The sequence below is a fragment of the Gymnoscopelus braueri genome (assembly GCF_963280865.1).
Source record: "Gymnoscopelus braueri genome assembly, chromosome: 15".
Taxonomy (NCBI): domain Eukaryota; kingdom Metazoa; phylum Chordata; class Actinopteri; order Myctophiformes; family Myctophidae; genus Gymnoscopelus; species Gymnoscopelus braueri.
In genome coordinates, this window is record NC_137620.1 from 48,058,961 (window position 1) to 48,074,534 (window position 15,574).

Sequence of the window (15,574 nt, forward strand, 5' to 3'; positions counted from 1 at the left end):
TTATGTTGGTGTTGATAGTTGCCTCATACCAGGTTTAGAGTTAATATATAAGATAATAAGAATGGGCAAATGGCTGAAAGGCTACAATAAAGGATGCTGATCGCTAATGTAACACATCTCGCATGTTCCGTTTTCTGATCTATTTAATTGACAGGTTGAATAAAGAGCAAAATGGAGGGAAAGGAGGAGAAACCTGACAAACAGCACGTCCACAGACCAGAGTCTCCAACACTCAGCTCTGTGTCTGAGAAGACTGACCGGTCTGAATGGGATCCTCCTGACTTGAGTGATGAACCTGGACCTCCACACAAACAGTATGTGAATCCTCCTATACAATATACACAACACTATAACATGACAATGTGAAGGTTTGAAGGTTTAAATACATACGGATACAGGACAGTGGGCAGCTAAACCTTGTGGGCACCTTGCAAATCTGGAAACCTCGGAACAGTGGGCACCTGGTTTTTCTTGGCACCAGGAATACTTTGTGCATGAACTGAAGTCTTAAACATTCAAGCTTATGTTATTACACATCCTTAAAATAGACAGCAGGCTTTTCACCACAAAGAGTGACATTATGACAGACAGGGTGATCATACATAACATTATAGGCTCAATCAGCTCCCTTCATTGAAGCATATAGCCCACACAAATCATACATGTTGGTTAAAAACAGTCCTACAAACGTTGTGGATCAATAAACCCTCTGTGTGAGGGCATAGCTCTCCTCCGTTCATAGAACACTTAATGTGGACACGTTGCATCTGAACATATTGTTTCTATTAATTCAAGCCCAACATTGAATGCTGCTATGACACCTGGCAAATTCAGATGTCTAGTAGTTCCCAGTCTTCACACAAGAAATCCACCTCAGGTGCTCACCTTTCTCCCCAAAAGGTGCCTAGTGTTTCGGATTAACAGACTGAGTTGCCCACTCTTACGGAAAAAAATAACAAAAAAGAACCACTATTCTTGTTACCAGTGGTGTAAAGTAACTAAGTACATTTACTCAAGTACTGTACAATTTTGAGGTACTTTTACTTTACTGGAGTATTTCCAATTTTCAATGCTTTAACTTCTACTCCACTACATCTCGGAGGCAAATATTGTACTTTTACTCCACTACAATTATTTGAAAACTTTAGTTTTGACTTTGCAGATATAAATGATTACATTATAAATCATACATTAACCACTTTAGCCCTATTTTATACCTAGGCTATTTGAAAATAGCAGATCTACAAGCTCACAACACGTTCTTAGCTTGTAGATCTGCTATTTATATATATATATTTAAATACATCTTAGACATATGATGACTTGTTCAACTGGACATTCTGCATGAGTACTTTTACTTTTGGTGCTTTAAGTACATTTTGATGCCAATACGTTTGTACTTTTACTCAATTAAATTCTGAATTCCGGACTTCTACATTGCAGTATTGACACTTTTACTTAAGTAAAACATTCGAGTACTTTTTCCACCACTGCTGGTTACCATACATACATACAGTATATACTTCACTAGTGAACTTGAATTTTCAGACACAAAGAACCAAAGATCTCTGTGAACATCAACTGGAAAGACGCACATAATGAATCCACATAGAAATCATGTCAAAATGTTAAATGGATTTACCTTGTTTTTACCAATAAACATATAGAAAAATAAATGACAAACAATAACATATTCAACATGATTTGATAGATGACAGGTTTAGTTCTAAAGCTGATCAGGGTTGTGTACAACAAAGACTCTGTAACCATTGTTCTTTTGACTCAGTATTCATGTTTTTATGTCTTGTTGAGGTGACCGTAACGTCTCTCCTGTCTGTCACAAATCACTCTCATGTCTCTAACTTGTTGACAATACAGCAGCTAGGATTTGAACTGCTGTCAAACCAACAACGTACAATAGAATCACTTTTATCTGAACCATAAAGGAATGATTCTCGTTCAGGAGACTGACATGTTTAATTGACTAAAACATGAATGTATGAGAACTGTTCATAAATCAATCCTAGTTGTTTATTTATTTTAAATTATAGGACTCTGTGCCAGTGCAGACTACCGGTGTGCATGTGTGGGTGTGCATGCCTATATTCAGTTAGTTGGACATGGAATCCAAATGTCGGAAATGTGTTGATGCGAGAGAGAACTTTAGTCCATGGAATCCACACTGTACATGCTGGATACTATATTCAATGAATTCTGCAAATGTTATCCTACTGAATTTCTATTATTATTTAGCATTTTGTCTTGTTGCTGCAATGTCGAGGAGCTGAATCCCTTAAATTGTATTCTCTTATTTTTGTATAATTGGATATAAAAGTAAAAACAATAAATAAAAAATAACAGAACTTTTCATTCACATGCTAATTGTATGAACATTTGTATGTCTTTACCACAGACCAGGGTCCCCAACACCCAGCTGTGTGTCTATGAAGAGTGACTGGTCTAAAGGAGCACTAATTAACTTCAGTAATGAACCTGGACCTCCAGACACAGAGTATGTGAATCTTCCTGTACAATATACACAACACTATGACATGACAAGGTGATCTTAGGCTAAGTTATGTGCAAATTACTACACAAATGAAACAATACATAGAGTATTATTAAGGTGTGTCCTGTGAGACAGACTCTCATACAGACTCTCATAGAGAATCTCATACAGAATCTCATACAGAGTACTTCTACATTGCAGTATTGACACTTTTACTTAAGTAAAACATTCGAGTACTTTTTCCACCACTGCTGGTTACCATACATACATACAGTATATACTTCACTAGTGAACTTGAATCTTCAGACACAAAGAACCAAAGATCTCTGTGAACATCAACTGGAAAGACGCACAGAATGAATCCACATAGAAATCATGTCAAAATGTTAAATGGATTTACCTTGTTTTTACCAATAAACATATAGAAAAATAAATGACAAACAATAACATATTCAACATGATTTGATAGATGACAGGTTTAGTTCTAAAGCTGGTCAGGGTTGTGTACAACACAGACTCTGTAACCATTGTTCTTTTGACTCAGTATTCATGTTTTTATGTCTTGTTGAGGTTACCGTAATGTCTCTCCTGTCTGTCACAAATCACTCTCATGTCTCTAACTTGTTGACAATACAGCAGCTAGGATTTGAACTGCTGTCAAACCAACAACGTACAATAGAATCACTTTTATCTGAACCATAAAGGAATGATTCCCGTTCAGGAGACTGACATGTTTAATTGACTAAAACATGAATGTATGAGAACTGTTCATAAATCAATCCTAGTTGTTTATTTATTTTAAATTATAGGACTCTGTGCCAGTGCAGACTACCGGTGTGCATGTGTGGGTGTGCATGCCTATATTCAGTTAGTTGGACATGGAATCCAAATGTCGGAAATGTGTTGATGCGAGAGAGAACTTTAGTCCATGGAATCCACACTGTACATGCTGGATACTATATTCAATGAATTCTGCAAATGTTATTCTACTGAATTTCTATTATTATTATTTAGCATTTTGTCTTGTTGCTGCAATGTCGAGGAGCTGAATCCCTTAAGTTGTATACTCTTATTTTTGTATAATTGGATATAAAAAAAAAGAAGAAAAAAAAAGACCTTTTCATTCACATGCTAATTGTATGAACATTTGTATGTCTTTACCACAGACCAGGGTCTCCAACACCCAGCTGTGTGTCTATGAAGAGTGACTGGTCTAAAGGAGCACTAATTAACTTCAGTAATGAACCTGGACCTCCAGACACAGAGTATGTGAATCTTCCTGTACAATATACACAACACTATGACATGACAAGGTGATCTTAGGCTAAGTTATGTGCAAATTACTACACAAATGAAACAATACATAGAGTCTTATTAAGGTGTGTCCTGTGAGACAGACTCTCATACAGACTCTCATACAGACTCAGACTCACAGAAAGACAACTCAGACTCAGACTCATAGACAGACCCACAGACAGACAAACTCACAGACAGACTCAGACCCAGAGACAGACTCAGACTCACAGACAGACTCACAGACAGACTCAGACTCACAGGCAGACTCACAGACAGACTCAGACTCACAGACAGACTCGGACTCACAGACTCAGACTCGAAGACAAACTCACAGACAGACTCAGACTCACAGACAGACCCACAGACAGACTCAGACTCACAAGCAGACTCAGACTCACAGACAGACCCACAGACAGACTCAGACCCACAGACAGACTCAGACTCACAGACAGACCCACAGACAGACTCACAGACAGACTCGGACTCACAGACTCAGACTCGAAGACAAACTCACAGACAGACTCACAGACAGACTCACAGACAGACTCAGACACACAGACAGACCCACAGACAGACTCAGACTCACAAGCAGACTCAGACTCACAGACAGACTCAGACTCACAGGCAGACTCAGACTCAAAGACAGACTCAGACTCACAGACAGACTCAGACTCACAGACAGACTCAGACTCACAGACAGACTCACAGGCAGACTCAGACTCAGACTCACAAACTCACAGACAGACTCAGACTCACAGGCAGACTCACAGACAGACTCGGACTCACAGACTCAGACTCGAAGACAAACTCACAGGCAGACTCACAGACAGACTCAGACTCACAGACAGACCCAAAGACAGACTCAGACTCACAAGCAGACTCAGACTCACAGACAGACTCAGACTCACAGACAGACTCAGACTCACAGACAGACTCAGACTCACAGACAGACTCAGACTCACAGACTCAGACTCGAAGACAAACTCACAGGCAGACTCAGACTCACAGACAGACTCAGACTCACAAACAGACTCAGACTCACAGACAGACTCAGACCCACAGACAGACTCAGACTCACAGACAGACCCACAGACAGACTCACAGACAGACTCAGACTCGAAGACAAACTCACAGACAGACTCAGACTCACAGACAGACTCACAGACAGACTCAGACTCACAGACAGACAGACTCAGACTCACAGACAGACCCACAGACAGACTCAGACTCACAAGCAGACTCAGACTCACAGACAGACTCAGACTCACAGGCAGACTCAGACTCACAGACTCACAGACAGACTCAGACTCACAGACATACTCAGACTCACAGACAGACTCAGACTCACAGACAGACTCACAGACAGACTCAGACTCACACACAGACTCAGACTCACAGACAGACTCACAGACAGACTCAGACTCACAGACAGACTCACATACAGACTCAGACTCACAGACAGACTCAGACTCACAGACAGACTCAGACTCACAGACAGACTCAGACTCACAGACAGACTCACAGACAGACTCACAGACAGACTCAGACTCACAGGCAGACTCAGACTCACAGACAGACTCAGACTCACAGACAGACTCAGACTCACAGGCAGACTCAGACTCACAGACAGACTCAGACTCACAGGCAGACTCAGACTCACAGACAGACTCAGACTCACAGACAGACTCAGACTCACAGACAGACTCAGACTCACAGACATACTCAGACTCACAGACATACTCAGACTCACAGGCAGACTCACAGACAGACTCAGACTCACAGACAGACTCACAGACAGACTCAGATTCACAGGCAGACTCACAGGCAGACTCACAGACAGACTCAGACTCACAGACAGACTCACAGACAGACCCACAGACAGACTCAGACTCACAAGCAGACTCAGACTCACAGACAGACTCAGACTCACAGACAGACTCAGACTCACAGACAGACTCAGACTCACAGACAGACTCAGACTCACAGACTCACAGACAGACTCAGACTCACAGACAGACTCACAGACAGACTCAGACTCACAGACAGACTCACAGACAGACTCACAGACAGACTCAGACTCACAGACAGACTCAGACTCACAGACAGACTCACAGACAGACTCACAGACAGACTCAGACTCACAGACAGACTCAGACTCACAGACAGACTCAGACTCACAGACAGACTCACAGACAGACTCAGATTCACAGGCAGACTCAGACTCACAGGCAGACTCACAGACAGACTCACAGACAGACTCAGACTCACAGACAGACTCACAGACAGACTCACATGAGTGAAACCTTAATCCCTGCCCCTGGCCATATTTTTATCCTGGTGGAGAAGATGATGATGATAATAATAAATAAAAATATAGTCGTGTCCTCCTCTTGTTGCTGCTATGTCGAGGAGCTGAATCCCTATACATTTTATTCTCTTATTTTTGTATACTTGGATGTAAACATAAAGAAAAAACAGACCTTTTCATTCACATGCTCATTGTATGAACATTTGTATGTTTTTTGAAGTCTTTACCACAGACCAGGGTCCCCAACACCCAGCTGTGTGTCTATGAAGAGTGACTGGTCTAAAGGAGGACTAATGAACTTCAGTAATGAACCTGGACCTCCACACACAAAGTATGTGAATTCTCCTGTACAATATACACAACACTATGACATGACAAGGTGATCTTAGGCTAAGTTACATTTGCAAATTACTATTAGTGTGATCTCCCCATTCAAACTTTATCTATAAATAAGTTACTATGTGTGCAGTTTGTGAATGAAATCGTACAAATCACAATGTGGTGTTCAGTGGTGAAGCTGCACTATACTGACTGACTGCTTGTGTGTATGTCCTATCTGTAACCTACTCATAGACAGACTCATAGACAGACTCAGACCCACAGACAGACTCAGACTCACAGGCAGACTCACAAACAGACTCAGACTCACAGACAGACTCACAGACAGACTCAGACTCAAAGGCAGACTCACAGACAGACTCGGACTCACAGACTCAGACTCGAAGACAAACTCACAGACAGACTCAGACTCACAGACAGACCCACAGACAGACTCAGACTCACAAGCAGACTCAGACTCACAGACAGACCCACAGACAGACTCAGACCCACAGACAGACTCAGACTCACAGACAGACCCACAGACAGACTCACAGACAGACTCGGACTCACAGACTCAGACTCGAAGACAAACTCACAGACAGACTCAGACTCACAGACAGACTCACAGACAGACTCAGACACACAGACAGACCCACAGACAGACTCAGACTCACAAGCAGACTCAGACTCACAGACAGACTCAGACTCACAGGCAGACTCAGACTCACAGGCAGACTCAGACTCAAAGACAGACTCACAGACAGACTCAGACTCACAGAAAGACTCAGACTCACAGGCAGACTCAGACTCACAGACAGACTCAGACTCACAGACAGACTCAGACTCACAGACAGACTCAGAGACAGACTCAGACCCACAGACAGACTCAGACACACAGGCAGACTCACAGACAGACTCGGACTCATAGACTCAGACTCGAAGACAAACTCACAGACAGACTCAGACTCAAAGACAGACTCACAGGCAGACTCACAGACAGACTCAGACTCACAGACAGACCCACAGACAGACTCAGACTCACAAGCAGACTCAGACTCACAGACAGACCCACAGACAGACTCAGACCCACAGACAGACTCAGACCCACAGACAGACTCAGACTCACAGACAGACCCACAGACAGACTCACAGACAGACTCGGACTCACAGACTCAGACTCGAAGACAAACTCACAGACAGACTCAGACTCACAGACAGACTCAGACTCACAGACAGACTCAGACTCAGAGACAGACCCACAGACAGACTCAGACTCACAGACAGACTCAGACTCACAGACAGACTCAGACTCACAGACAGACTCAGACTCACAGGCAGACTCACAGACAGACTCGGACTCACAGACTCAGACTCGAAGACAAACTCACAGACAGACTCAGACTCAAAGGCAGACTCACAGGCAGACTCAGACTCACAGACAGACTCAGACTCACAGACAGACCCACAGACTCAGACTCACAGACAGACTCAGACTCACAGACAGACCCACAGACAGACTCAGACTCACAAACAGACTCAGACTCAGAGACAGACCCACAGACAGACTCAGACTCACAAGCAGACTCAGACTCACAGACAGACTCAGACTATACACACGGGAGACTCAGACTCACAGACTCACAGACAGACTCAGACTCACAGACAGACTCAGACCCACAGACAGACTCAGACTCACAGGCAGACTCACAGACAGACTCGGACTCACAGACTCAGACTCGAAGACAAACTCACAGACAGACTCAGACTCAAAGGCAGACTCACAGGCAGACTCAGACTCACAGACAGACCCACAGACAGACTCAGACTCACAAGCAGACTCAGACTCTCAGACAGACTCAGACTCACAGGCAGACTCAGACTCACAGACAGACTCAGACTCACAGACAGACTCACAGACAGACTCAGACTCACAGACAGACTCAGACTCACAGACAGACTCAGACTCACAGACAGACTCACAGACAGACTCAGACTCACAGACAGGCTCAGACTCACAGGCAGACTCAGACTCACAGACAGACTCAGACTCACAGACAGACTCAGACTCAAAGACAGACTCAGACTCACAGGCAGACTCAGACTCACAGACAGACTCAGACTCACAGACACTCACAGACAGACTCAGACTCACAGACAGACTCAGACTCACAGACTCACAGACAGACTCAGACTCACAGACAGACTCAAAGACAGACTCAGACTCACAGACAGACTCACAGACAGACTCACAGACAGACTCAGACTCACAGACAGACTCAGACTCACAGACAGACTCAGACTCACAGACAGACTCAGACTCACAGACAGACTCAGACTCACTGACAGACTCACAGACAGACTCAGACTCACAGACAGACTCAGACTCACAGACAGACTCAGACTCACAGACAGACTCACAGACAGACTCACAGACAGACTCACAGACAGACTCAGACTCACAGACAGACTCAGACTCACAGACAGACTCAGACTCACAGACAGACTCACAGACAGACTCAGATTCACAGGCAGACTCAGACTCACAGGCAGACTCACAGACAGACTCACAGACAGACTCAGACTCACAGACAGACTCACAGACAGACTCACATGAGTGAAACCTTAATCCCTGCCCCTGGCCATATTTTTATCCTGGTGGAGAAGATGATGATGATGATGATGATAATAATAAATAAAAATATAGTCGTGTCCTCCTCTTGTTGCTGCTATGTATAGGAGCTGAATCCCTATACATTTTATTCTCTTATTTTTGTATACTTGGATGTAAACGTAAAGAAAAAACAGACCTTTTCATTCACATGCTCATTGTATGAACATTTGTATGTTTTTTGAAGTCTTTACCACAGACCAGGGTCCCCAACACCCAGCTGTGTGTCTATGAAGAGTGACTGGTCTAAAGGAGGACTAATGAACTTCAGTAATGAACCTGGACCTCCACACACAAAGTATGTGAATTCTCCTGTACAATATACACACCACTATGACATGACAAGGTGATCTTAGGCTAAGTTACATTTGCAAATTACTATTAGTGTGATCTCCCCATTCAAACTTTATCTATAAATAAGTTACTATGTGTGCAGTTTGTGAAAGAAATCGTACAAATCACAATGTGGTGTTCAGTGGTGAAGCTGTTGTGTGTATGTCCTATCTGTAACATACTATGACATATCTATCTGGAATATCTATCTATGCAACACAACAAAGTGATCTCATGCAAATTATTGAAAACCAAGACATATGGCCCTATCTTGCACAACGCCTTGTCCCCTATTTAGCGTACCGCACAGCCACGCTGCCCGTAAACCATATTTTCCGCTAGCGCTAACTGCTTACAGTTGAGCTGACTGCCTATTTTGCGGGTGGAGGTGTGGTTATGGGGCGTGTCATTGTGCTATCCGAACACAATGCTATCGTACCAACAGACTTTAGGGATAGTGATAAAGGGACCTCTGGACCTCCCCTTATCCTTATCCGTTTGGTTGTACAAGACCGATATCCATACATATCTATGTAACACACTATAATATATTGATCTGGAATATATATATGCAACAAAATATGTAATATTTGTATATTTATCTATGTAATAACACACTATGAAATATCTGTCAGTGGTTCTCAATAATTGTCATGTCAGGGACCCCCACATTATTTAATTTTTTCCGCAGACCCCTGTCTGAAAATAATTTGTGGCAATGACCTCTATGCAAGATTTGTGTGTGTTAAAATGTTTAAGCAGATCTACAAGCTCACCACGGTTCGCATCGCAACTTGTTTATCTGCTATTATCACACAACTGATAGGTTTAACGTGGTTAAACCTAAACCATATGATATTAACCACTTTTGCTGGGGACCCCCTGGAACCCCCTCAAGGACCCCTGGTGGCCCCGAACCCCACTTTGATAACCACTGATCTGTGTCACAAAATATATCCATCCAGCCGTCTATCCGTCTATCCGTCTGTCTGTCTGTCTGGATAACTATAACACGATAATTATACACTGAAGAACTATAATGTTATATGTATTGTAAACAGTGCATCAAACGGAGGGAGAGAGAGATCTCTAACTCTGTGGGGCTGAAACAGGATATATTTATGGATAATCTGACTGATTATCACTTAATAACAAAACTTTCTGAGGGTGAGTGAGACTGACTGTCGCTCTAAAATGCCGATCTAGAAGCTCACAACACAACACATTTGTGACATGCTGTGAGCTTGTAGATCGGCATTTTCACATAAATTCATTATCATACACTTCAGGGTCTAAATGTAGGCTATAACTGATTAGGTGCAGCAGGAACATAGCCTACACAGTATTATGTATGAAGCATAAACCCCAATACAGGGCTAACAGTACAGTAGCCAACGCCTAATATTATATTTCTACCTCCTAACAATGACAGGCAAGTGTGTTACTGCGTTACATTATGTGATCCAACTGAACTGTACAGAACTAGTCAACAAAATAGCAGTGAAAGCAGCAGGGCCACTACAGTGCAGAAAGACATTTAATTGTTCCACTACATTTCATAATGACAATTGCTACAATGGTGTTTTCTCTCACTGTGCCACAGAGCAACACTAAAACTGTGTGGGAGATAGGTGAGTTATTGCAATGAGTCTAACGATCATTACATCCTGATCATGTGAAAGAAAATATTTTTAAAGAAGAAGAAACAAATAAACGTTATGTATAGCCTATCAAAATCATTTGGAAATATTTTCTTTTAAATACATTTTTTCTTCTTTTTTTAAAAAGTAAAGTAAGTAGTTACTTTCATAATTTAGTAACTAGTAAAGTAACTATAACTAGTTATTTTTTTAAAGTAACTTGCCCAACACTGGTAACAAACTATGACATATCTATGTCAGTGGTTCTCACACATTTTTATATCAAAGACTCCCAAATTAATATCAAATAGGGATCCATACACCACCTGCAGTTGGTGAAGAATGCTGCTGCCAGACTCATTGCTGGGACTAGGACAGGGGTGATGCAACTTTGATGATGGAGAGGGCCACTATATGTCCACACTCACTCCAGAGGGACACGTTGCATACTATCGGGCAGACACCTCCGTATTTTTTCGTAAATTAATTACTTAAATTAAGTACTTCGCCATTCTTTGTCAAACAAAAGTAGCAAAAATAGCCGATTACCACAGACCAGAGTCTCCAACACCCAGCTGTGTGTCTATGAAGAGTGAGCGGTCTAAAGGAAGGCCTCCTGTCTTCAGTAATGAACCTGGACCTCCACACAGAAAGTATGTGAATCCTCCTATACAATATACACAACACTAAGACATGACAAAATGATATCATGCTAAGTTACATGTGCAAATTACTATAACACAAGACATGTTTTATAGTGTTGTTAGTATTGTTATATTTTCATGGTGGCACTATACCAGCCCACCCCAAGTCTTTCTTGAGCCATCAGTCAAAGTCTGAACATGTAGACAACCCAGCCTGGTGAAGATATGCGCTCAGTTCTAGTTATTCTCATGTAATTTTGGAAAGTCATGGTGTCTGATGTAATTTATACTGGTGTTCCCAGTCTGGTTCTGTACAAACATATAACGAAAAAACATCACATGGATGCACCTGGGACGTATCATCAGTGTTGTAGCCATGTTTCGGGTCTCGCAACATACACCCTCGCCCAGGTGACCCAGCCAGGGTTGATCAAGCCCCGACTTACGTCCCAGGTAGCTACCCACGGTCAGTCCTAAATAGGGAAAGACAGGGCCACTCAATTCGCTTGTCCGAAACTACTCTGCCAGGAATGGGGGAGAGCGGAGGCTCTGGCACGTGGAGGGGCTAGGCTCTGTGGATGGCCTCCTGGCCGGGCTCCTCCTCCGTCTCACCAGGTCCAGGACCTGAGCGTTGCACCAGACTCCCCCGCTCCAAACATTTCATTCTGGTGTGATGGTGTCTTGGCCCGTGGTGGTACTGCAGGCTCCCTTTGCGTCTTGCTTGAATGGTCCTCCTAAAGGCCTCACCGTGGATTTGTTGGGCTTCTTCCTCACGGAAGACACAGACTGGGGCGCCAACCCAAACTGCTCCCGGATGCCGTCTACATTCCGGCTGTCACCCGTCTCTCCGGTGGTCACCAATCTATTCCTGGTTGTCACGTAGTCTATAAATTCCTATGAGCAACGAAAAAACATCACATGGATAAACCTGGGACGTATCATCAGTGTTGTAGCCTTAAGCCTTAACATAATGGACACAAGACATTAACTATCAGCATCCTTCATTTTAAACCTTTCATCCATTTGCACTGAGCCTTTTCATACACACACACCAAAACAATGTCATCACATGACACACACACACACACACACACACACACACACACACACACACACACACACACACACACACACATACACACACACACACACACACACACACACACACTAGGGCTGCATGACATGGACAAAATATCATACCTCTATAATAATGCCAAATATCTCTATCGATATGATATTATCGTTCAAATTTCATATTTGATATTTTAAGTGTAGCAACAGTGAAATCTAAGCATTCTTCATAAATAGCATAAGTCGATATCGCTCTCAATGTTATGATTCCAGAAGGAGAAGGGTTCACCACAGACCAGAGTCTCCAACACCCAGCCTTCTGTCTATGAAGAGTGACCGGTCTAAAGAAAATCCTCCTGTCTTCAGTGATGAACCTGGACCTCCAGACACAAAGTATGTGAATCCTCCTACAATATACACAACACTATGACATGACAAAGTGATATCATGCTAAATTACATGTTAAACTGTAGAAAATAACCTTTTCTTCAATTCCACAATTGCATAATATAGGATTTAAATTGCAATAATATTTTTATCATATCTATAGAGCAGTGGTTCTCAAAGTGTGGTCGGGGGACCTCCAGGGGTTCTTGAGAGAGCTCCAGGCAGTCCACAGTAAAACAAGGAACAGTTTGATCACAAGACATCCAATCACTGCTCGTTTTGAGCTTGTAAATCTGTATTTTTTTTTACATTTGGATAAATCTTGGAAAAGTGCACAAATCTTCTCTTATACGAGTCCCTGGCAGATATTATGTTCAGATGGGGAACTGCAGCCAAATACAATTTGGGGGTCCTTGATATTGAAAATGTTTGAGAACCACTGCTTTACAGTTTTCAACAGGCCTAAAAATTACAATCCAACCCAAACAGACCTGGTTGAGTTGAAGCTCAAGCCCCTAACCCACCCCATACCCCCCAACCCACCCACCCTCATCCCCCCTCCCAATATATCCCCACATATCCTGTCAGCCGCCAGCCCGCCACAACACCATTTTCACCAAACTAAGGAATATCTACAAACAAACTACTTTTTATTACCGTTTGCTATTTTATTGGTAGGTTTTGTAGTTTTCCTGTTTTACGTTTTACTCTCTCATAAAACCTACTACATACAAAGAAAGTGACTGTTTCTTTCACATGATAATTGTATAAAAAAATATATGATTCCAGAAGGGTTCACCACAGACCAGAGTCTCCAACACCCAGTCTTCTGTCTATGAAGAGTGAGCGGTCTAAAGGAAATCCTCCTGTCTTCAGTAGTAAACATGGACCTTCACACACAAAGTATGTGAATCCTCCTACAATATACACAACACTATGACATGACTAAGTGATATCATGCTAAGTTACATGTGCAAATTACTATAACACAAGACATGTTTGCGAACGCGGGAGGAGGCGCGGCGAAGCCGCGCCTCCGACCAAGTGGAGCTTACTATGTAACCCTGCTTGGGTTGTGTCTCTCTCTGTGTCTCTCTCTCTCTGTGTCTCTGTGTGCACTGCCTGTGTGCAGCTCCTCTGAGATAAGTAAATGTCCAATTTAGACGTACCATACATCAAATGAAAGGTCTTTGAAAACTGAACACACCTGTCAAGGTTGCGTTTAAGCCCGCCCCTTCCCCCGGAAGCCACGCCCCGGAGAAGGCTCCTAAAAACTCCCCATTGAAACCCCATGTTAAATGAAAAGTGCCCGAATCGCTCCCAAACTTTTTCTACCCCCCCTAAGTGGGGGTCTACGAACAAATACTTCGGGCTCGGATTTTGGCTCCGCCCCCCGGAAGTGGGTGAAACGGGCACTTCAAACACTTTGTTGAATTGTTCAAAAACATTCCAAGTTTTTTTTGGGGGAATTTGTATTTTTCTAAGATGCTCCTTTTAAAGCAGATTTTTTTTTTTTTTTTAATTATTTTTTTTATTGGCTACTTTTAAAAAAAAAAAAATTTTCATTCTTTTTTTTCTTTTTTTGCGTTCGCTTACCGCGTTCGCGCGTCTTACTTGTTTATAGTATTGTTAGTATTGTTATATTTTCATGGTGGTGAAAATCACATGACACACACACACACACACACACACACACACACACACACACACACACACACACACACACACACACACACACACACACACACACACACACACACACACTAGGGCTGCACAACATGGACAAAATGTCATATCTCTATATTAATGCCAAATATATCGATATTATCCTTAAAATTTCATATTTGATATTTTAAGTGTTGCAACAGTGAAAACAAAAAAAACACTAAAAAATAGTATAATAACAAGTCTTCATTTTAAGTGCTGTTGGGTTCACACACTTGTTTTTTGATAAGTGTAGCAACAGTGAAATCTAAGCATTCTTAAAAAAAACTGCATGTAACAAGTTAATATATTACTCTTAATTCTAAGTAGCCTTTTATTGGGTTAGCACACTTCTTATTTGATATTCTAAGTGTAGCAACAGTGAAAACTAAGCATTCTTCAAAAACAGTCACATTTTGCTCTTATTGTGAATCCGCTGACAGCAAGCCTAAAAGGTGGATAAAACCCAACCTTTCCTTTAAAAAAACAATACAATCTGAATCCAGAATATCAAATGATACAACAATTGTTCTCACAACACGTTGCAACATGACACGTGGGCTTGTAGATTGGCTGTTTTTACCAAAGAGATTTGTTGTATACGTGGGAACCTCCAGACACAAAATATGTAAATCCTATATGCAATATACACAACACTATATATAACACAACACAGTGATCTTATACATGTGT

General features: G+C 42.2%; 1 protein-coding gene across 1 annotated transcript in view; it reads left to right on the forward strand.

Annotated features, from left to right (window-relative positions):
- LOC308102372 (uncharacterized protein) overlaps positions 1-15,574 on the forward strand; it is a 1,220,233-nt gene that overhangs the window by 187,373 nt on the left and 1,017,286 nt on the right. The window contains exons 11-12 of the mRNA XM_080452057.1: positions 13,064-13,183; positions 13,967-14,080. Of these exons, the coding sequence (XP_080308183.1) occupies positions 13,064-13,183; positions 13,967-14,080 (234 nt within the window). The remainder of the gene's footprint in view (positions 1-13,063; positions 13,184-13,966; positions 14,081-15,574) is intronic.